Here is a 22651-nt window from a genome sequence, read left to right as displayed (position 1 = left end):
AATTAGACAGGTCATAATTCCATATTCCAAAATTTTACCTATTTATCCACAGGGCACTGAGGTGAAAAAAAGCCTACACCAAGAAGGCTACTACTCGTAAAGCAAAATGCTGCTGTAACATGGCATCTTCTACATGAGCCTCCTCCTAGCTCTTCAGATTGCAGGATCCGGCAGCAAACTGCACTCTCACTGCTTTAGATGCTCAGATGTAACCATAGACATCAAAGTAACTTGAACCTTAACCTTGAGATTGCTCACCTCTGCACTAAATGAGACCATAAGGCATGAACTAAACACTGGCATCAGCCCTGTTCCTAATTTTGTGGCTTCTGTAGTATCCATCAAGCAAACAAAAATAATCCAAACAGCCTCTCTCCTCTCTCCTGCACTCTTCAAGTCCTTTATTCCCAAACCCTAACCCAATCCAGGGGGAAAAAAAAAAAAAAAAAAAATCAAAAGCTTTGGTCCTTTTCGAACCAAACCCAAGAACTGCCCAGTCCCTTATGGCATTTAGCTCTTGCAGGTTTAGCTGACACAATTTAAAGCAAGGAACTATGGTCACAAGCTGCCACACAAGACATTGATTATGGCTGACAAGAGCCTGCCTTAGAACTGCAGAGGCTCTGCAAAATCCACCAGAAACCTGTGTTTCTACATCTCTCTATTTCCTCAGCCTAACTCAAAGCACTGCTTGGAAGCCAATTACTACACATACACATGCAGACAGAGAGGGTACTAGTCATGGTCAACATAAGCCAAATACTGCAGGTCCTGCGCTATTTAGCAGTAAATTGATGCTAGAGTACTTCGCCCCAACTAGAATCCCTATTAGTGCTTAAGGGTGCAACTACCACCCAAAGAAAATACAAGGCACTGGCCACATTTGACACCAACCCACTCTCTAAGTCTGTGCGCCCATCAGAGTCCATCAAAAATTGAGGCTTTTGCTGTCTTAGTATCCCAAACTCCATGCAAACAGTGAGAATACTCAAAGGACTAACTCGTAAATATGAATTTAAGGCATTGGTCTGTCTCAGTCCTAGATCTCTTCCTTTGCCTGCTGGTTCTGCAGAACCTAGCAATGTCCAGGCTGTTCCAGCTACCGTTATATGCATCATGTCTTCTGCCCAAACTGGGGCTTCATATGCAACTTCTTTGGAAATAGTTAAGAGTCAAGAACACAGAGACTTTGGTTTAGACTATACACATGCTCCTATGCCATTGCTGGACACAATCTAGCCCTCCAAAAACATACACTCTGACTCAACTGGTACACAGACTTTGTTCCTCTGAAAGCTCTACCAGTAGCTAGCAACATCATCTCAACACTACTGTGCTGCAGTGGAACTGAGGGCATCAAACAACAGCTCCAGAGAATTTCATCTTTGGGTGGGAGGAGTGGCGTCAACTTCTACCATACTACTTAATCCTTAGCTGTTGAATTTCATCTCAAAAATATGTGAAGTTTCATTTGGTCTAGGCTTACCAAACGAATTTCTTTCACAGTAAGGCACTAAATTAACTCTGCAATTCTGCATTCAGCCAGAGATGAATATTTTAACTGCCATGTACTAGTCTCACTGCAAGTTCAGAAGAAAAAAGTCTGAACTTCTGAACTACACTGGAGTTCAGGCAACACATGAAGAACTGAAAACTTTGTAAGTGCAGACACACACACTGAAGCAAAAGGAGACGACTCAGAGAACTATTTTTTCACTTTTTTATATCAGTATGTCAAAAATGAGACACTGGCACAGAACACTTCGTTTACATAAGCTGCTTCAGCAAATTATTGCCTACTGTACATTGTATCACACATTGGCTCCTACAGAGTACAAGCTTTCTACCAAAACCAGTTTGTGACTGTGAAAAACAGTTCTCAGCATAGAGGCTAAACTATAAATAAAATCTTTTCACTGTAGAGTTCAGCCAAGTTTCCATCAAAAATCTGAATCTGACCTTTCTCTCTCTCCTTCTCCTCAATAAACATCCACAGACCAAGGAATATCTGTGAATATTGATCTTTATTACATTTGGCAGGGAAATTCTACCTCGGTCTGTAGCCTAGTGCAAAAAGGATTGACAGTACATTGGCATTCTGGCATCTCAGAAATGCAAACACGCTGGGTCCATGTGCCTTTTTTGCACTTCATAAAGAAAAGAGGAGAGAGCAGGCTGAACTAGAATTGAGCTCTAATGTGGGAACAAATAATAACTAAATAAAAATGTTTGCTACTCTGCGTAATAAAGTGCAGATTCTAGTAAGCTTAGAAATAAGTCAGTCTACCCTCAGTGAGGTTAAAAAATAAATTTAAAAAAATTTTTAAAAGACCCTAAAGTAAACACCAAACCAAACACCCGAGAAAACTTCCTTGGAATAGTCATCTTCAGTTTTAATGAATGTTTTGTAGATGGGAGACCAGGGCAGAGCTTGAGAAACTGAAGAGTGATTCAAGACTAAAACTGGGCAAACCCATCCAGCTCTGTGTTCACCCCAGCGGTCCTCCTGTGAGGTTCAGAAATGCCGACCACTGGAGCTGGCTCTCCAGCAGCCTTACAAGACGTAGGCGTCTTCCAGCAACCCCCTTCAGCATCTAGTGCCAACACCTATTCCACTTCAGTCTTTGTCTATATTTAGGATCAGCTTTAAGATGAGTGGTGAAACAGTAATGAAACACTATACCAAGAGAAAGTAGAACAGTACAAGAGCTGAAAACAAAATCATGTAATGCCATACAATAAACCTAAAAATAAAAAAGAAATTAAAAATTAAAACCTGCTATTACATCTTTAGAAAGACAGAAGCCAAGAGAACTAAAAGACCAGTATCTTGAGCTCTAATTTGTATCCAAAGCATGACCTATTCAACATTAAGTGCCCCTTACATATTGTTCTGCAGGAAAATGAAGGAAAGCTCCAGAATATAAGAGAAGTTTAATTCTTATTGGATCTACACTGCTGAACTAATCATTTCCTGGAGTAGAAGGCCAGTATCCATTTCTTAATTCAGCTTAAACCAATGGTCCACTGGATAACCTTCAAGCTGACTAAAAAACACATGTCAACTGGTAAAAGGAGACAGTGCTATCCTACGAGGGCTCAGCCTAAGAAATAAGCCTTACAATTTGCATTGCTACAACAGCACTTACATTCTTTCGTTGATGTAACCAAAAGGCTTTGGAAATTATTAGTATTAACACCACAAGTGTTCTTGACTTTTCAAGCACAGTGAATGCATTTCATATTAATGGAAATTGTGGTTTCTTTTAGAAAAAGCAATGGACAAGGACCATGCCTGATGCATTCTTATAAATACCCACTGCCAGAAAACCTCAGTACTTTTTTTTCTGACGCATTCAACTAAATTAGATTTTAGACAATAACTGATGTTAGACAGCAAGTGGCATGAACTATCACCAAAATAGTTGAAACTGGCACAGATCAAAGAAATCCTACAGAGAGAATACAGGACAAAGCAGCAATTTTTGTGAGTCTTTACCTCATTTAATGATTTAGCCCAGTGATCCAGGGAGGATTTGTTCCTTTTTGACCACTCATCTAGAATGTCAAGAACTAGCACATTTGGTGTGCAGATGGTATCAGACCACCATGGCTTCCAACTCTGATAAAAGATGTAGTGGAACACTGATTATTCCAGCTCAGAGCATCCCATTTCCCTTTGGGTACCTCACATATATAATGTGAGCAGGCAAGTAAACCCTTGCTTTTCTTCCAAGAGAAACCATCAGCAAATAGGAGTGAGCTCAGCTCCTCTGAGTGCTTTTGGAGTGAACGGTGAGAGATTGAAGGCTGAAACCACCCCGGTGCAGTTCTGCTGAGATTTATGAAGATATCAACACCCCTTCAAAGATATGGCATCAAAAGCTGAGCAATCTGAAAGATCAAGGACTCAGGCTTATTCTAGTACACCAGAGATTATTGTTAACATCATAAATTTGGCTGATCAACTTAAAAAGAGACTGAAAGGGGCCAACTGAATTCCAAGTGGCACATAAGCTAGTTTACCAAGCCCATGTGAAAATTCACCTAAAAATGGTAAGCAAGACAGTAACAGCGAAACTAGAAACAAGACACTTAATGGAGCGCAGCCTGTCATACCTTGCAAAGATGCTTGTAATTCCAAAGAACAGCATTAAATTTCCTGCTCTTTTCTCCTCTGGAAAAAAAAATGCACTAGCACAGAATAAACAGGGTGACTATTGCAGGCCACAAGCTGGATCTCCTCCAGCACCTAAGATTCTCATGCAATAATACTACAGCAGTTATGGTTCTTCAGAATAGGGTAAAAAAAACAGCTCTCGTGTCTGTAGTAAAACTGGTATGTGTCACTTCATCTGAAGTTTTCCAGTTCAAAGTAATTGTAAAGATGTTCACTGAAAATGTTTATTGATACTTTGAAAACAACTCTTCCAAACAAACTCTAAGCAGGGAAAGGAGAATTGAACTCCTGCTGGAAAGGATAAACTTTTTTTTAATGCTTAACTATTTGGATCAATTCATAAAGAGGAGGGATTCTTGTTTCCCCTTGCCCATGTGACAGAAGATCAAGAGATGACTGCCCAACAGACGTGACACAAATAAAAGAAACGTCATTCAAGCATAAATATACGTAATTCTTTACAACTGAAGGACATCAAACTAAAATGCTTAGGCTTTTAAAGGGAATGAGTAATTACATGGCTCATACTAGTTAATGCAGCACAAAACAAGGGTAATGATATCTCAGATTGGGAAGAACTGAGTTTATTCCCCTGGCATCAGCAGGAGTGCCTCCTTTATCCATATGTTCCACCGATTATTTGCATTTCTGTAATTTTAAAGACAGGGGCCCGATTTCTTGTGCAGTATCAGCATTGATCATTGACTGAAGAAGATGCCTGGAAAACTGTCCAGTTTAGTAATTTCAGTATAATCTCTGCTACAAACACTCTTCTCTAAGTAATTTCTGGAACAAAGTGTGTGTCCCTCCTTTGGATGATGTTAACGTGAGAAAGATAAAGGCACTAAAAAATAAAGATTTGGCTTAATAGGGCCTGTCAGCTTCTCTCCCACACATACTTTCTGCAGGCTAACAGTCTCCCCTCTCTTGCTCTTCCAGCCTCTCTACCTGTAGCATCACCTACTCTTCTGGCACCTGGTAAGGGAAGAGAGAAATGTGAACAATATATTTTTAGCAATGCTACCTCTTTTCTTCCAGACTGAAAGCACCACGTCTACGAAGCTGCTGCTGCCTTGTTTTTAATGGGAGACTCTGCTGTAGGCAGGGAGGTGGAGAGTTGCTGCAAGTCCATGAGGAGAAATAGAGTAGAGGGAGGAAAAAAGGTGCCACCAAATGAATTGGATTTGTCCTTCCCTGCCCTCCTAATATTTACTGTTCTAGACTAGGAAAGAAAGAGTGTGTGAGTGAAGACAACGAACTAAAGAGAAAGCATGGAGAAGCCTCTCAGTGCCTTTCCTGCCCTATCGCACGTCGATCCACACAGCACTGTCTTCTCCTCCCAGAGAGCAGCATGAGCCGCTCTGTTTCTGAAGTCAGCACAGAACAAGCCAGTTCATATTCTTGCTGTGAGAGAACAAAGTATCAGCAGCTATGTGAAAAGGACTGATCAGAAGCTTTGAGCTGGCACTTGTTACAAAATTAATCAACAATCTTGTGCCTGTCATTCATTTCAATCATGGCAGGTGACACCTCCTGCCAGAATTACAGAGTACATTTACAACAATAGCATTGCTTAAAGGACACAAACTTAAGGCTTGTTTTGTTTTCTTACAGCCTGCCAATTTCAAATTGAAAATGTAGACTGGAATTTCAATTACCTAAAAAAATTGGATTTCAATTACCTAAAAAAATAATCAGAGCAATCACCTTTGTGCTGCTTTAACACAGTTCAAAAGCCCGGAGTCCAGAAACCATAGCCAGCCACAGGGCAACTCACCCCACCCTCCCTTTCCTCCCATTCTCACATGACCGACATTCTCATCTCCGCTGCTGCTGCCGCTCCTGAAACAATGCAAGAAAGGGATCCCATTGTGTCTTCCTACGATGACAAGGAAGGAAAATGACTGTGCATGAAATACCACGGGAAGGAATAAGAGAAGGGAGGGAGGAGTTTCATATTTATTCCTACAACTAATCGGTTTAGGTGCCATTTTTACTCTTGCTCTCCCTTCCTCTTTGCCCTCCCCAGCTATGGAAGGGCTGTCTGGACACCATCAGCTGGAAACATAACACACACTGGGCAGCGAATCACCCTGTCAGAGGTATATTGGAATGCTCTCCTCTTCCCTTCCAGTTCCCTCTCAGAATAACACATATGAGCAAACACATATACTCATTAAAAATGAGTTACAACTTGATGTAAATCATATCCAGACTGCAGTTTCTGAGATCAGAGGCAAGAATGAAATTACTTATGCCAAGACTCAAATAGTTCACAACTTATGTCCCCACATCAGGAACACTATTTTCAGATGGCACGCTCCAGGCTTCATTTGAAGAAGATATATTCATGATTAGTTTTTAATAAAGAACGAGCCATTCCAAGCCATCTCTTATTCAGCAGCACTTCTAAAAGCACTCGCACAATACTGTTGTGAAGAAAGAGTGAAAGGTGCTTTCTGTTTTCATTTTTACATTATTTCATGAGCATACAAAGGACAATATGTGATGATAACTAAAGAGTTATTCTCTACTTTATTGCAGGAACACATTTTAAAATTAAAACCCATGAACAAATCCACAGAATAATTCAGTTTTCATATCAAACAGCTGCAGACCCTGTAACTGAAATAGTGTGTCTCAGGTTATAAATGAAAACTGTTCAATATCATTCTTTGAGTGACGGATTAAATTCCTAATCCAGTTATGGTAATGGCCACATTCGTAGTTTAACATAAATTAAGAGCTTAATTATATTTGCAACTATTTTAAACAAAATTACAAATTCCTTTGTACCTGTGAACGTAATTTATAGCAAAGCCATGTTCATTCTCCAAAACAATCTATTTTACATCGCAGCACAACACTGCTCTAATGGTATAATGTAATTCTTGTTGTAGAACGCAGAAAGAGTAGATTCACTGGTAGCACAGAGGTTTTGAAGATAAATGAAGATGCTATTCATTCAGGGGTAATTTCATCTTAGAACTATATGAAAGATGTTTCACTCACAAACAGTACCTGTATGGCTTGGGATTTAAGCATGTTTTCAGCTACAACGCAATGCTGCTAGATTGATTATGTTGATACTGCATTTCTCATCGTGAAGAATTTCAGCTTTTATTCTCTTTAAAAAAAAAGAGATTGTCAGATTTTCATTTCAGTACTAAGCCTTTGTTCAAGCCTCAGCAACAAGTTCAAATTTTTGCTGTTTTATCTACAGAAAAAACAAACCACAATTCATACACACACACGCAAAAAAAAAAAAAAAAATCACAAATATGTCAAAGGCAATTAATCATCCATGATTTACACATTTATTTGATTACTTGTTGAAGTAAATAAGCAGTTGCTCTGTGTAACACAATTTTAAATTGCCCAAACATCCTTCTGTCATTTAGGACTAAGAACAGACAATTCTAAATGCACTTTCCTGGAATATATTAAGACCATTTACAAGGACATCAATTGCACAAGCAATTAATACATATCTTAACATAATGAGCTGCAGGCTCTGTAACCTCAGGATGGCTATGAGAATTTCCACAATCCTGAATATTTTAGACAGCCTTTTAAGCAAGACTCTAAGACTACCTGCATAAAGATTTCAGAAGAACCTGTAATAACAGAGGCTGTCTCAACATCCACATTCCTCCTCCCGACAAGTTGGAACAGTGCACTGAGATGCTCTGGTTGCCATTTGAGGCAAGAGGTCTGGCACAGCGCAGCTGTATTAACCCCCTCTCTCCTACTCAGCCACACTACTTCCACCCAGGGACTAAACAAAAAGGCTTTACCTGCACCAGGCATCAACAGGGAGACAGGGCCTGGACAGGCTCTCTGCTTCAGACTGAAACATACCCTCCTATGGCAGTTCAGTTTTAAACCATTTAAAACTCTGTTTTTCCCTCTCTGAAGTTGCGGAGTTGTTTTGTTATTGAAATATAGTTATATATTTGCTTCTGGGTTTTGGTGGCTTTGTTTACTATGGCAAGACTGATAAGTGGGAATGCTTTATAATGGAAGTTGTACGATAAATAAGCAGAGAACGGTTTTAACCATGAGTCGTGTTACCCAGGAGGTGTATGTTTTCATTAGCTTTAATGGGAAGAGGGCTGAACTTCCCACAAGAACAGAGCTTTCATTCTATATACAACATTCTCTTTCCTGTAGGTGGATAACCATTACTGATTAGTATCTTCCCTTTATTTTAATTAATTTGCAGTAAAAATAAAACTTCATTCAGTATCAAGATTTTGCAGCCTAAGATCAAATGGGCTTCACTTTCAACAGGACTGTATAACACACTACTTCAAGTTAACAAACAAGGAGTGCAAACATCACAATGTACCAGAGATAATGCACTAGCTCATTTGAAGTTATGCTGCATTTTCAGCAAATATAAAGAAATTGAACCCAGTAAAAGACAAAGGAATTGTTTATTTAGCCCAAGAACAACAATGGGCAGAAGAGGAATTAAAAAACAACAAACAAACAAACAAAAAAACCCTACCAGAATCAGCACAGAGGTTCCACAAGATGAGAGGAACTTTTTTGTTGTTGGTTTGGTTGGTTTTTAACTATTGAAGGTACCACACAGTTGCTTAGCAATTCCCATCAGACTCTGTCCTCTCCTCTTTTATCTGACATGTAGCTATAGTTAGGAGTCCAGATTTCATTGCACAATGAGAAGTCATAAGCCCAATCATTACTGAAACAGCAAGACTCAACCAACTTCCTATGTTCAACCTGCAGCCCTCATTACTCATTAATTCTGACAAAATGCCTGCAACAGTCTGTTACACCTACACTGAGAGTAACTTGCTCTGCTGTCTGCTTGATCTGCTCTGTTGACAAGAGGTACATGAAATGCCTGTATTGCAAGGTCATCAATTTTAAAACACTCAACTTGTACTCTGACTAATTACTTACTGTGGCATTGGATTTTTTTCTTTATTTTATATGTAGCTATCTGCATCTATGTCCTCTGAGAGCTATCCCAGAGCAGCATTATGAAGAGAAAGGTCTGAAAGAACAGTTGCAGCACATTTAGAGTCTTCTTGGGAACTATGTTCCTTAAACATTTCATGGCGGCTGACTCCACATGCTCTTTTGATCAGAGGGACTCAAAATTCTGATGCGTTTTCACCACATGGAAGTTCAACAAGCCATGAACAAGCTATGTGTCTGCTCTGGTGACACTCGTTTGCCACAAATCAGTAACAGGGGGGGAAAAAAAGTCCCAGGTACCAGCTCCTATTTCTCCTCCTATGTCCCATTCCCGTTTCTTCCTCAGGAAAAGAACACACACGCACACCTGCCCACCCCACCACCATCACCCCCCAAAAACAAAAACAAAAAAACAGCCACCAGCAAAAAGCTATCCCATTAAAGATAAACAGGGTCTCATCAGAATAAAAAGTAAATTCTAAATGAGAAGAACACAGCAATTTCCTTATGCCAAACACAACGGTATATTTAAAGCTTTCTGATCACTAAGCTAGTAATACATAACTACAGATGCTAGAACAATTTCAAAATGGATCAAAGACACCAAGGACAGCTATTCTTTCGCAGTCCCAACCATGTTACACAGATTCTTCAAAATAGATATGATTCCCCAGTACAAAATTGTTCTATAAAGTTTAAGATCAGATATCTACCAGAGCCATATTTATAGTCATGGCTACTATCAGCTGTCCAGCTAGAGAATATTGAAGAAAACCAAGCATTTTTAATATATTATAGTTAATTTATCATCTCAGTGACATGTGTAGGATAACAATGGACTGGAAACAGTAAAGCAAAATGATGCATTAGAAAAGGAAATTTTAGGGTTATGTTGTTATTTCTTTTTTTGTGTTTTAAATAAAAGCCACACCTATATGTATTGTTAGATGGTAAGAAAATTCATGAGAACCACAAAAATTACAGTTGCTGGAGGAAAAAGGAACACCGAGATCAAGTGAGCAACAAAACCACTTATTTGCATTACTGTGAGCCACAATACAAAACACACTACCCAAACAAATAAACACTGCCCTATTTATTTGGTGTATCCAAGATGACTTCTCTTTCCAGCAAAGGATAAAGGTATCTTCTTGCTGTGACAGAACTTATTCTTAGAGGTATTTCCTAGATTGCAAGACTGGAAGGAAAAAAGTCAGAGATCCTGGAAGCAGTTACCATGATCAAATGATCCTAACCTTTTTACCGATAATGTCAGCTACTGTCTCCAAGTGTCCCACTTTGTCTAAATGAGATGTGACCTTTTTGGATAGCCCTCAAAGACTGCTTGCTCTAGCTGCTTCGAGCTAGACCACACACAAAGAGCAAGGCACAGGGGAAGAGTGCAACTCCCCACTATGCAAAGCAGCAGCAAAGTTGCTTTGAAGAACAGGAACCTTACAGACATCCTGCTCACCACCACTTCCAACAGCCAGGCCCTCTCTACTAATGGGGAAAACATCTCTAGAGATTTGGGGTTACTGAGCCTAACAGGTTAATGGAGTTTACATGGACTTCACAGCCACAGAGGTGCTTTTAAGTCAATTAGAGATGCAAGTTTGTCAATTATATGGACTGTTTCTAAAACCCACAATGGATCTCAACTCTGTATACAAGACGAAATTGAGAAAACCTATCAGAGACACAGAAAGATTTGATGCCCACAGCATGAAGCAAATATGCCTTGAGTTTGGGGCAGTATTAGCTTTGAGAATTAAATAACCAGCAAGCATCAAGCAAGATGTTACAAGACAAACTAACATACCAAGTGACAAAAGATGGGAACCATGCACAGTTCCCAGAGTAGGTAAACAAGCAGATACTGTACAAACATAGACCAATATAAATACAAGTACAAGCAGCAGCAGTCTATACAGGACTCTCAAAATCCTCATATCCTTTAGGCTCTGGCACTTCAATGACAATGTAAAGCACATCAGATACAGTACTGATTCAGTACTTGAAGTCATTGACTTTGACAGAAGTCAGTCATTGACTTTGACAGAAATAATTCTTAAATTATTCATTTAGCTAAATACAGTTACTTTAGCTACATAATCATTAAAAAAATACAATGGAATTAAAAGCTTTAGTTTAGAAAATATGACATTTTACCTGAACAGCAAGGGAAGATGCATTATCTGAAAGCAAAATTTGTTCATCTGTTGAAAGAAAAAAAAAAAAAAAAAACAAAACCACACGATTACAAAAAACAGTGCCCATTTAGCTACTGACCTGTAAATGTAAGCCATTCTGGGCTGCATTTCTTACTCATAAAACAAGGAGCACATACACAATTATTATGCAGCTGGACTAAAAAACCTGTGATATGAATATTAAAAAAAGGAAGAGGGGAAAAAAATGAACACTAGGAATATTTCTCATGCAAACACGATTGCACTTATCATACTTTACCACGAACGTACAACAAAAAATGCTCACAACTAAAAACCAAATGCTTAAGTTTTATGCCAATTACTCTTCTTCTAATCAAAGTTAAATAAAACCGCATCTTCATAACTCCTCTGGCTAAAAAGTAAAAGCATTCAGAAACCTATAAAAGCGGCTTGCAGTTAATATTGCACTCTGTGTCTAGGTCTGTCACACAAAAGAAAGATGACAAGTTCACTGCAATAAAAATTCCATGCTTAGAAGACTAGGGCTGCTACCTATTAGTCTTCATTACTTTGCAGTCTTCTGACAACTGTAGCAGGCTGCTGAGCCCCAAATGGGGGCCATAATGTGATCTGATGATATATGAAGAGCTGCTAAAGGGAGCCTGAACCATCCTAGCCTATACATTTTAACAGTTCCTTTTTACTGAGAGCCCACTTTACCACAAGACTTCAAAAATCTGCTGCCTCAGCTATTGGTGCAGTAAATCTGCCAACTGTGCCTGCAACCACATAATTTTACACTGCCTACAGCAGCCAATATAATGAGTCAATAATAAACCAAGGACCTTATAGGCCATGAATAGCTGGTTTATATTGGCAGATGCAAGCATAGCTAAAACCTCTGACCAGACAAACACCACAAAGGACTCTTCTAACAGTTTCTATGCTTCCTTGCAGTTAATTATCTTAGTGCATATTTAATGTGTTTTCTAAAAATAAAGTAATTATTAATTGCAAAAACCAGTGTACCCACCCTTCAGTTGCTGATACAAAGCAGCATTTTCAGGCCAAGGCTCTGCGGCTGTGGAAAGAAGAGGAATTAATTAAACAAGCCAAACAACAATGTGCTTGCAGATGCTAACTGAACATGAATGTTACCTAGAGCAGGAACTCAATCTGCAAAGACACTGATGCAAGATTTAACCTGCCTAAAAATGTCCCTCTGTCACTCTCTTCTCCCGTACTTCACTCCTGCTCACAGACAGACAACACAGAGCAGAAAACTAAGTCTCAAAATTACAATGGCCTTGTAATTCTCAGGCAGCTAAAGCAGCTATTTTCTCTCCACCATGAAGACATCCTCATGCACTTTCCCACCACAATTCTGGCCCCTCTCAAGAGCAACTATTTATTAAGGTATTAAGCAAAGAATACTGGAAAGAACAGAAAAAGACACAGAGGGGAGAGGAACACACCTCCAAACCAAGTGTGAAGAATGCTTTGGGGATATGAAAAGCTTTCTGCCTTTTAAAGTTGTGTCCTCACTTGTCCTATATATACCCACAAAGCCAGGTGCTTGGGCATATCAGAATCCTACCCACCAGGACAACTGAGACTACCTATTGCTTTAAATGATGTATCAGTCAACCCTAAAATAGGAATGTCAATATGCATTAAAAAACCCAGCATCATTAGTTGTTCACAACAGTTCCACAGTTGTTAAAAAAAAAAAAAAAGCACCGAAATAAAAGACAATCACATTTTCCAGTTGAGAACCGTTGCACTTAATCAATCATATACCACTTGAATTTATGGGAAGGCAAAAATAATAATTAGTACTGATTTACTGTTAATGGTAGCATTAAGATAACAGGTTGTCACATTGTTTTGTCTCCATTACACTCTTTGTTAATGTCTTATTAAAAATCTATTTTTAAATACCAATTCAAACCTTGCATTCTATCCAAACTAGCTATTTGTAAACAAAATTAATGCTCTAATCACTTTTTTTTTTTTTTTTAAGCAATAATGTCTATAACTATGTGTGGTTCAAACAGAAAGCCATTGGCTTCAGCAAGGTCATTGTTTGTGTCTTTGCCCCAGAACTCAAAGAAAAAAAAAATGCACAATTTTCTAACTATCATTCTTTTTGGATACTCATGAAGTATTAACTTTTATGGAAGTCACACAGAACTGTAAAGCTTATAACACTACACAGTTTTGCAAAGGTCACTGCCTCTAACATCAAGGCACAGAGCCTATCAAAGCTGTACTAGTACAGGCACGAGAAAGCAACTAATCACATTTAAGTGTCATGAAAAAATGTTTTATGTTTTATTGTAGCAGTTATTGGTTTTACACCCTTCCATTAACGTTCTGCCCTGGAGTAAAAATTCTTTAGGTGGAAGTACATTTACTTCTTTAAATAAAAAGAGACTAAGATAGTGTCTGCAGTACTACAGCCTTAACTGTTTAAAATAATTTATCTAACATACATTTCTTCAGGTCCACTGAATTCTTGCAAGAGGAAATAGAATGAGGAAATTAAGAATGTTATTACTATACTTTAGCGAAATAGTCTACACTTTAGAGCCCAGCACTGGACTCTGAGATACTTACAGAAGTAAGTCACAAAGGTACATTGATCTCGTAAATACTCCAGCCAACCAGTGAAAACACCCTTTTTTAATGCCCAAAATGGTACGCAGAACTTCAAATTGCATGGGACCATTTCTACTGAAAATCTGACTCTCTTCAGACAGAAATGTCAGTTTTATCTCTAATTCCTGGATTCTGGCCCAAACTGGAAGTGGCCTATTTTTACACAAGCATGTCGCTGAAATATTTCAGGCCCTCAAAAATCAAATGAACTTTTCATTTTCCAACAAAAGAGCTAGGTATATTTCAAGAAATTCAAACATTAATTCCAGTCTGATCTTGGCATTAAGCTATATGCAGCCATGGAGATACATATACAAAGAGAGAGACAGATAAACCAGCTTCTTGGCACACAGAATCCAAAACTAGACCACAGCTACGGCAAGCCCATATCCATGTTACAAACTAAAACACGAGTAGAATGTTTTTTATAACTTGTTTGCCCTTTGTAGCTTAAATTTTCCTTTCACATTCTACTGATGACATACAGAATGTCATGAACAACATCTGCTGACCCTAATTTTATTAGTCATGATATGAAGTCTTTATCTCACCCTCGGTACACAGAAGCACATACCAAACTTGAGGGAAGGAAAGGACAAAGACAGTTTAAAATCTTTGCATTCACTCATTCATAGTTTAGCTGCGTATTAATGTATGTCTTTTGACTAGTATATGAAATGAGGACAAACAGCCACATGAAAATCTGTCTTCATTATTAGTACACCTGAAACTCCAAATGTCAGCATTTCTAAGAAAATGAATGAGTACTATCCCCTGCACTTGGCACCTGACGTTCTCCAGAGGGAGGTCACACCTCTGACCATGTTTGGACGAGGTGGACACATGCTCACAAGCCCTGAACCGAGGCCTTCAGTTCTTTGTACAGAGACCAGAGAAAAGATAATTGACGTTGCCACCACTGTATAGACTGGATTTTAAAACAATCAACTTCACATTAAGATTTATGCATTATTACTCATATCCTAGAAAAAATATCCTGCAGCATGCATTCAGAATTGCATGCAGCAGATCATGTTCAATGATACCAGAGGTAAATACACAAAGCTTGTTGCAATCCTCTGGAAATCAAAGAATTAAATACCCACTCACCATCTGTCCCATATCTTCCAATTTCTACTCACTCTCTTTCTTCTAAGATGTTTAGAGTACGAAATATTTTTTTTTCTGATGGAGCAAGAAGTTTAAATACACACTGCTACGTGAAAGGTCCAGGTCCGTAAGGTACAAGCTAAATTCAAGTATCAGCTCCCAAGCTGCCTTCGATCAGTTGTAAGGTGAAAACATGAAGCTAAGGGAGACCAAAACCCTGTTGGGAGAAGAGAGGAGGAGGAATTGCTGAAGGGATGTCACATGCCTCCACAAGAGGAGAAAGTGTGTAACATCTTTAATGTACGGCAATGACTCTTGCCTTATGAATGTAGGTGAAGACATAATTTGTAGAATAATAGGCACTAATATTACACGCTGCTTCAGTTCTGTCATATTTCCAATCCATCAAGTTGATTAATGCTATAATAACTCCTCACAAACTTATCATTTGTGCACTAATGAAGTCAAATCCAGTTTATCCCTCGGCAACTATAATCTTCTGGTCTGTAGATGTTCGTTTCCGTGCTAACCACGGCTACTGTGGCACTAGGTATATAAAATGAAAATTAACAAAGGTGATGTCAATTCTGTTTCAGAAGGTTTCAACATAGAATCACATTTATGTGTTACATCCTACACAACAGACATCTTTATCATTAGCTGCTCACAGGATGAAATAACTGCCTGGAAGTATGCCTTACAGGAACAGCTCCTCTACATATCTTAAGGAACTATTTGGTTCTTCCTTCTGCCTCCATAATCAAAGGAATTACTATTGTGTGGTTTTCAATGGGTCTCTCTCTCAGGCTTGCAGTCTTTAGTGAAAGTTGTTTTCCCACCCTACGGAAACTTTTCCCATGCTTTATGAATTCAAATATTTAGTCTTTCATCTGGATTGTCTGCTGTTTGTTCAGGACAAGCAAATCTCATCCTGTGGTCTTTCTCTACTTCTCCTCAACCACACTGCATTTTTTAATGCCACTTATAGGAAACAACCATCTGGGGAATCAGTCCTTCCTGTTAAATTTGTCTGAAATGTGCTTGAGTTCAGAAGTTACGGGGAAGCGAGAATTAAAGGGAGATGGACACAGAAAGCATCACTGCATAAGCCTGGTTATCCTAGGAGCTGAGAATTCAGCAGATGCAGCATCACAACAACAGAAGTAAAATGGCAAGTAGATCACCTATATAAAATCTTCTTTGGTTTTGTGGATGACTAAAAATACATGAAAATTTCTCTAAGCTCAATGTGTTTGTTAGTCAAAGTGTTTTACTTACTAACAGTTTAGCATAGAAAATGCAGACCTCAAAGTGTTAAGAGTTCTTAGGTGTCAAATTAGACTTTTAGAAGAAAATTCTGTGAACTGATGTGTTGCATGTTCCCAGAGGAGTTTTAATTACTCAGGTTTATAACAACCTATTAAAACAGATTCCTGGACTCCTCACCTGTCACGCCAGAGAATGACTTAGAAAATACATCACTTCTCTTACAAAACTTCCAAACACAGCATGAGTCATGACAGTCTTGTCAAATTCTTTGCCACTAAAAATGTATTGCATTAGGTACATTTTTCAGATGTTGTGGTGAAATGTGTTACTTGAGCAACATTAAGGCCAGAGACAGACAGCCAAATAGCATTTTGATTTCAACACTTCCAGATGTTTCAGACTGTCATTTCAATAATAAGACTTTACCCACCCAAATACTTTTGGGACAGCGAGGGAGAAGAATGCACATACACAGTAAGAAGAGTTACTTAAGAGCACTGGACCCCACTATCAGCAGGGGACCAAGAGCTCACTTGAGGCCTACACACATCTCTGCTCCAACTAACGCTCTCAAAACAGGACACACTATACTTGCACAGAGGTGAATTTTGATTCAAGGAATGAGAGGCTGCAATAACATTCCCCCAGTGAAGTCAGTCCAAGAGGAAGCACCACATTCGCAAGATGCTCTAGTGCCTCAGCCCCACCAATTCCTTGTCCAGGCTGTTCAGAGTCTCTTTATGAGCATAGAAAAACTTGGGTTTCAACTCCTACACTCTGAATTACTATTCATCCTGTGTCAGTGCTGCCTGGACGAACGGGGGAAAAGAGACATTTTCATCCACCTTCCCCAAGCATTTTCACAACGATGAGAGATGTAATGAAATAAGTGGTTTATAGTTATGCCTTTAATCCTGTTACTTAAAAAAAAAAAAAAGTTACTGACTGAAAATGAGAAGACACTAAATACTTTGCATGTTAAATTGTGGAATATGCTAAAAAAAAAAAAAATTAGTCATTTCAGCATCCTAGTATGAATAGCCAGTTTCAAGTAGCAGGGTATGCAGTGTGGTTTGCTCTGCTAGTCTGCCACTCATTTAGCACACTTGCTGTCAAGCTGCAGCATTCTTGAATATCAGCCACAGACAAATGCCAGAGACCTCTGGATCCAGGCATCAAGATGTTCCCTCCTGCACAGGAAATGAAGTTATCAACAGGTTAAAAGTTTTTGTAGGAAAACACTCCAACTTGAAATTATGCTGTTCCCAGCTCTTAGCAATACCACAGAATTTCAGTGGGGCAAGAACATTTTTGGAAGGCAATGCAGATAGAAATAACTTTCTGTTGTAAAACTAGCCTATGCCTAACAAGGATCAAGGCTAAAGAATTAACACTGTTAGATTACTTCTCAAGTTCTGAAACCATACAGTGAGAAGTAAATCAACACAATTTTTGCCCCAAATCTCCTATAAACTAAAATCTACTGAAGTCTCAGTATGCCGGCTATTTATCCTTTGATATCTTCTTTCTGCTTCTGTAAATTAAGTACTCAGTTGACTAACAATATCTTCCATACAGTTCACTGTGTGCTGTTGTGTAGGTAAGAAAGGGACCTGGCCCAGAACATTTGACCTTCTCAGACAGAGCAATTCCCCGAAACGTTAAGAAGTTATGGATTGTTCAGAAATAAAGACTACTCCTTCTCTAAAGTCACCACATTTGCACAGATCAGTTTCCTTTGTGTTATATTCTTTTTAAATACTTTTGATATTAAACTTGCATAAAAAGGAAGAAAGCTAAAACTTCTGTATTTACCAGTTTGGTTCACATGGCATTAAAGGCTTGTTAAAACAGCCAAGAGGCAAGATACCCTCTATTAAAAACAAAAAAAAGTTGGCATTAATTTGAATCACTGTACTGCAATATTACAGCTGGAGAGATTAACTTACACACTATTTCCACATAGTTTCCTTCAGTCTCTCCCTAGGTACAAATTTGATTAAATTATAATGAGATACCTCAAAACTGTTTTCTCACAAGAATAAACACTAGAAAGAAATATAATCTTACATCTGGGCAGCATCCACATCCAACAACATTAGTTACAAGTCTCCAAACATTATGCAGCAAACATCATAACAATCAGCAGGAAAACAGTTACCCGTTTTGGTTTCCCAAGACTGGTGCTATGGGGGGGACCTGCTGTTCACTATGTTCTAGATGTAGTAACTCAAAGAAAACCACATGGAAAGCTATCCCACAAACTCCAGAAGGAAAGAGAATTATTAGCTGCTTGATGTTAAGATGCATCAAAGAGAGGCAGATGATCACTTCGTTCTCTTTGCATAATACAAATCGTCATATTTCCAAGTAATAATACATTGTTTAAAAGGAAAATGCCAGAAATTGATGTGTTTCTATACCCTTGTTACAGCAAATAAGGGGGCAGGTATATTTTGGTTAATACAGTGCAGCCACTTCGGAACCAAAGCAGTTAAAAATACACATTTCATACATTAACAGTGATCAATAAAGGAAGCACAAGAAAGTTGTCAATTAGCTTCCTTAAGACCCACCAGTTTAACCCACCCACACTGAGTACAGATCAATTTCATGTAATTGGCCTGATCATGTAAACTAACAAGGGCCAAGAAAAAATGAAATCATCAGCGACTCCCTGGCTCTTCTGACAAAGGACCAAAAAGTGTTTCATAGTGCTTTGCCAAATGAAAACTGAATTTCACACAAGTTAAACAGCAAGCATTAAATCATGTATCAAATAATTACATCATTTGCTTAAATGCATCCCAGGCCTCCTTCATTGAGATATTCAAATAAATCATGACTGTTCAGTAATTATTGATCAAGCAGATTGTCAACGTAAAGACTCAATCTCAGCAGCAATTCTCAAACTTGAGTTTCCTGTGGCTGCACCACTAAGGCAGTCAGTGTGTGACATTACTGCAGCAGCCATTTAGCATGACACAATCTGCTTCTTCACCCTCCAAGCAAGATATTAATTGAATGTATTTAAGTATTAGTTCAATTCTGTTGTTGTTTTTGAGTTGACTTTCCAGAGCACACACATCTGCAGTTCAATCCTCCAGGGTGCTCAGCACTCTCACTGCCAGGGGAGGCCACAGCAGGGAGATCGCTCAGCATCTTCACGCTTGCAGAATCATGCCTCCTGTCAGGAGAAGAGGCCAAAGAATCTCAACTAAATCAAATCCATAAATAAAAGTTGCTCCTAAATCAACATCTGGATTTCTTCAGAAAAATCAGAGTGTGCGCCAGCTAAATGATCTCAAAAGATTTATTTATAAAGTCCTGACAAGCTGGAGCTATTTTACTTATTCCTGACATTCAGCATAAACGCTCCACCTTGAAGAAGCTCTGTAATTCTTAATTATAGCTTTTTTACAGATCTCTAAATCAGTCCCTTCCCTTTGTGCTACTTAAGTCCTTTGTCCCTCTTTGGCCCTGACTCAAGAAGTGAAACTTCAAGCACAGGAACTGTGAAGAGTAGAACAGTGAAGGTAAGATACTCATACCTTAAGTGCCTCACTGGACTGGGACATTTCTGGGTCACGTTATCTACATTTGTATACTTTAAATTAGTCCTTTGAAAGTCCTTTTAGATTGAGATCCTCTCTTCCCTGTAGTCTGAACTCCTCCTCCCCTAAGGATGTCTGGCAGGCAGTCTCAACACTACTTTGCAAAGTGCCCCAAAGTACCCCCTGCCTTCTCATCCACACTAGAGGTCCTAGCCATCCAGAGGGATCAGGAGAAGCTTGAGAAGTGGGCCCATGTGAAGCTCCTGAGGTTCAACAAGGCCAAGTGCAAGGTCCTGCACCTGGGTCGGGGCAATCCTCAGTATCAATACAGGCTGAGGGATGAAGGGATCAAGAACAGCCCTGCCAAGGACTTGAGGGTGCTGGTGGACAAAAAGCTGGACATGACCCAGCAATGTGCACTCACAGCCCAGAAAGCCAACTGTATTCTCAGCTGCATCAAAAGAAGCGCCGCTGGCAGGTCAAGGGAGGGGATTCTCCCCCTCTACTCTGCTCTGGTGAGACCCCACCTGCAGTGCTGTGTTCAGCTCTGGAGTCCTCAGCACAAGACAGACATGGACCTGTTGGACTGAATCCAGAGGAGACCATGAAGATGACCAGGGGGCTGGAGCACCTCCCCTGTGAGGAAAGGCTAAGAGAGTTGGGGTTGTTCAGCCTGGAGAAGAGAAGGCTCCAGGGAGACCTTATAGCGACCTTTCAGTACTTAAAGGAGGCCTGTAAGAAAGATGGGGGCAATCTTTTTAGCAGGACTTGTTGTGATAGGACAAGGAGTGATGCTTTTAAACTAAAAGAGGGTAGATTAGATATAAGGAAGACATTTTTTACAATGAGGGTGGTGCAAGCTGGAGCACAGGAGGTTCCACATTAACACAAGGAAAAACTGTTTCACTGTGACAGTGGCAGAGCACTGGAACAGGCTGCCCAGAGAGGTTGTGGAGTCTCCTTCTCTGGAGACATTCAAAACCCACCTGGATGCGTTCCTGTGTGATCTACTCCAGGTGGTCCTGCTCTGGCAGCAGGGTTGGACTAGATGATCTTTCGAGGTCCCTTCCAACCTCTAACATTCTGTGATTCTGTGCTGAAACACTGGAACAGGCTGCCCAGAGAGGTGGTAGAAGCCCCTTCCCTCGAAACATTCAAGGTCAGGTTGGACGGGGCTCTGAGCAACCTGATCCAGCTAAAGATGTCCCTGCTCACTGCAGGGGGTTGGACTAGCTAGCCTTTAAAGGTCACTTCCAACCCAAACTGTTCTATGATTCTACGATCCTACACATCTGTCTAACCAGACAGGACTTCAATATCCCATACCTGCTCCACACACACACAATGTCTGCTCACCCAGCCACAGTCTTTTAAGTCAGCCCAAACCAGATATTGGTATTTTTAACAGCACCCCTCAGGCTCTTCCTCACCTCTGGGAAACACTGCAGACTCCCTGCTTCAAAATCTGAAAAAGTTTATCCTGTTCTCTTAATCATGTCATCACAGTCTTCCTCATTTCTTTCCCAAGGCTTTCAGTGAACACACTCCAATGCATCCAGAGTTTCTCCAATATGGCATGCAAATGGAAAAAAAAAAATGCACATGCAGTGGGACTTTGAAAGCTCTTGCTAGGGATGCAAGCATTACTACATTGTTTTCAATTTCATTATAAAACAGCTAAAAGGCAGAACTGTTAAAAATTCCCATCTCTCAGCATTTTTACTTTCCAACTCAGTGTGCACATTCCAGTTTTTTGGTTGGGCTTTTTCCCCTCAAATGAGACTGGTATCAATTTTTCCTTCATTCTTTGCAGCACCACTGTAATTTTTTGCTTTGATGTTTCCAATCCTTCCTACGCATTTCATAGGTTTCACTACTACATGTAACTTCCTCCAGTTTGTATGAAAATATCCATGTTCACATGGCATCTATGTCATCATCTTCGTAACTAAAGACCAGAAATAATATTATTATTGTTGTTTGTTGTTGTTGTTGTTATTATTTCACAACCTGGCATGGACTTTTCTCTCTGTCCTCCTCATGGCTTGTACACACCTGCAGTTTCTCACTCACTCTTAAAACAAGACAGCTGAAAATGCTCAGCAGTGCAGCAACACGTGATGCCTGTTCAACTACAGCAAAGAAGAACAGCAACCAAGCTCTTTCATTCATTCTTGTTTTGAAAAGGAAGAAGCTCATAGGGTCCAAACCTACAGGAAGAGACCAGGTTAGTGCCTGGGGACAGGCAGAGAATAGAGATCCAAGGACCAGAGAGAAAAAAAGGAGTGAGAAAGAGAAGAAAAAACAGGTTCCTTTCCAAAGTCACTCTTGTATGGTCTCTCATGAGCTGAACAGTTAGGCTCCTAAACAACACTCATATCCGAAACATTATACAACTGATGAAAACTCACCTGCAAATCAAACTGGACAATATCAAGATACGTGTTTTGTTTACTAATTTTATCGTCGTCATTTCTAAAGCAATCGCATTTCCAGCATGAGAAAAGAAGATATTACTTTAGCAGAAAACATGTAACAATAAAATGCTGATTAGAGGAAGACTGCTTTATCTTAATGGAACCAGAAACAACTATAGAAGCATACTCTTATTGTAAACTGTAATTATATTGCTTCTTAAAACCAAGAAATAACAGTATCTCAAAATGAATTATGTACTGTAGTATAATAGTTGTGAAAGTCACTTTTCCCCAACCTAAAAAAAGATTAGACAGACAATCCACTCAAAGGATTGG

General features: G+C 39.4%; 1 protein-coding gene across 4 annotated transcripts in view; it reads right to left on the bottom strand.

Annotated features, from left to right (window-relative positions):
• MTX2 (metaxin 2) overlaps nucleotides 1–22651 on the bottom strand; it is a 36306-nt gene that overhangs the window by 9163 nt on the left and 4492 nt on the right. For 2 of the 4 annotated variants that reach the window (XM_086465306.1, XM_086465307.1), the window contains exons 2-3: nucleotides 12338–12385; nucleotides 11303–11349 (exon numbers count right to left, since the gene is read on the bottom strand). In XM_086465306.1, the coding sequence (XP_086321432.1) occupies nucleotides 11303–11349; nucleotides 12338–12385 (95 nt within the window). Of the gene's footprint in view, nucleotides 1–7201; nucleotides 7308–11302; nucleotides 11350–12337; nucleotides 12386–22651 lie in introns of those variants that run through there. The other 2 variants (XM_086465309.1, XM_086465308.1) reach the window with 2 other exon arrangements.

This window comes from Leptosomus discolor, chromosome 5, assembly GCF_034619465.1.
Source record: "Leptosomus discolor isolate bLepDis1 chromosome 5, bLepDis1.hap2, whole genome shotgun sequence".
Lineage (NCBI taxonomy): Eukaryota > Metazoa > Chordata > Aves > Leptosomiformes > Leptosomidae > Leptosomus > Leptosomus discolor.
Note: the sequence above shows the minus strand (reverse complement) of the source record. Positions and strands in the feature narration are given on the sequence as shown.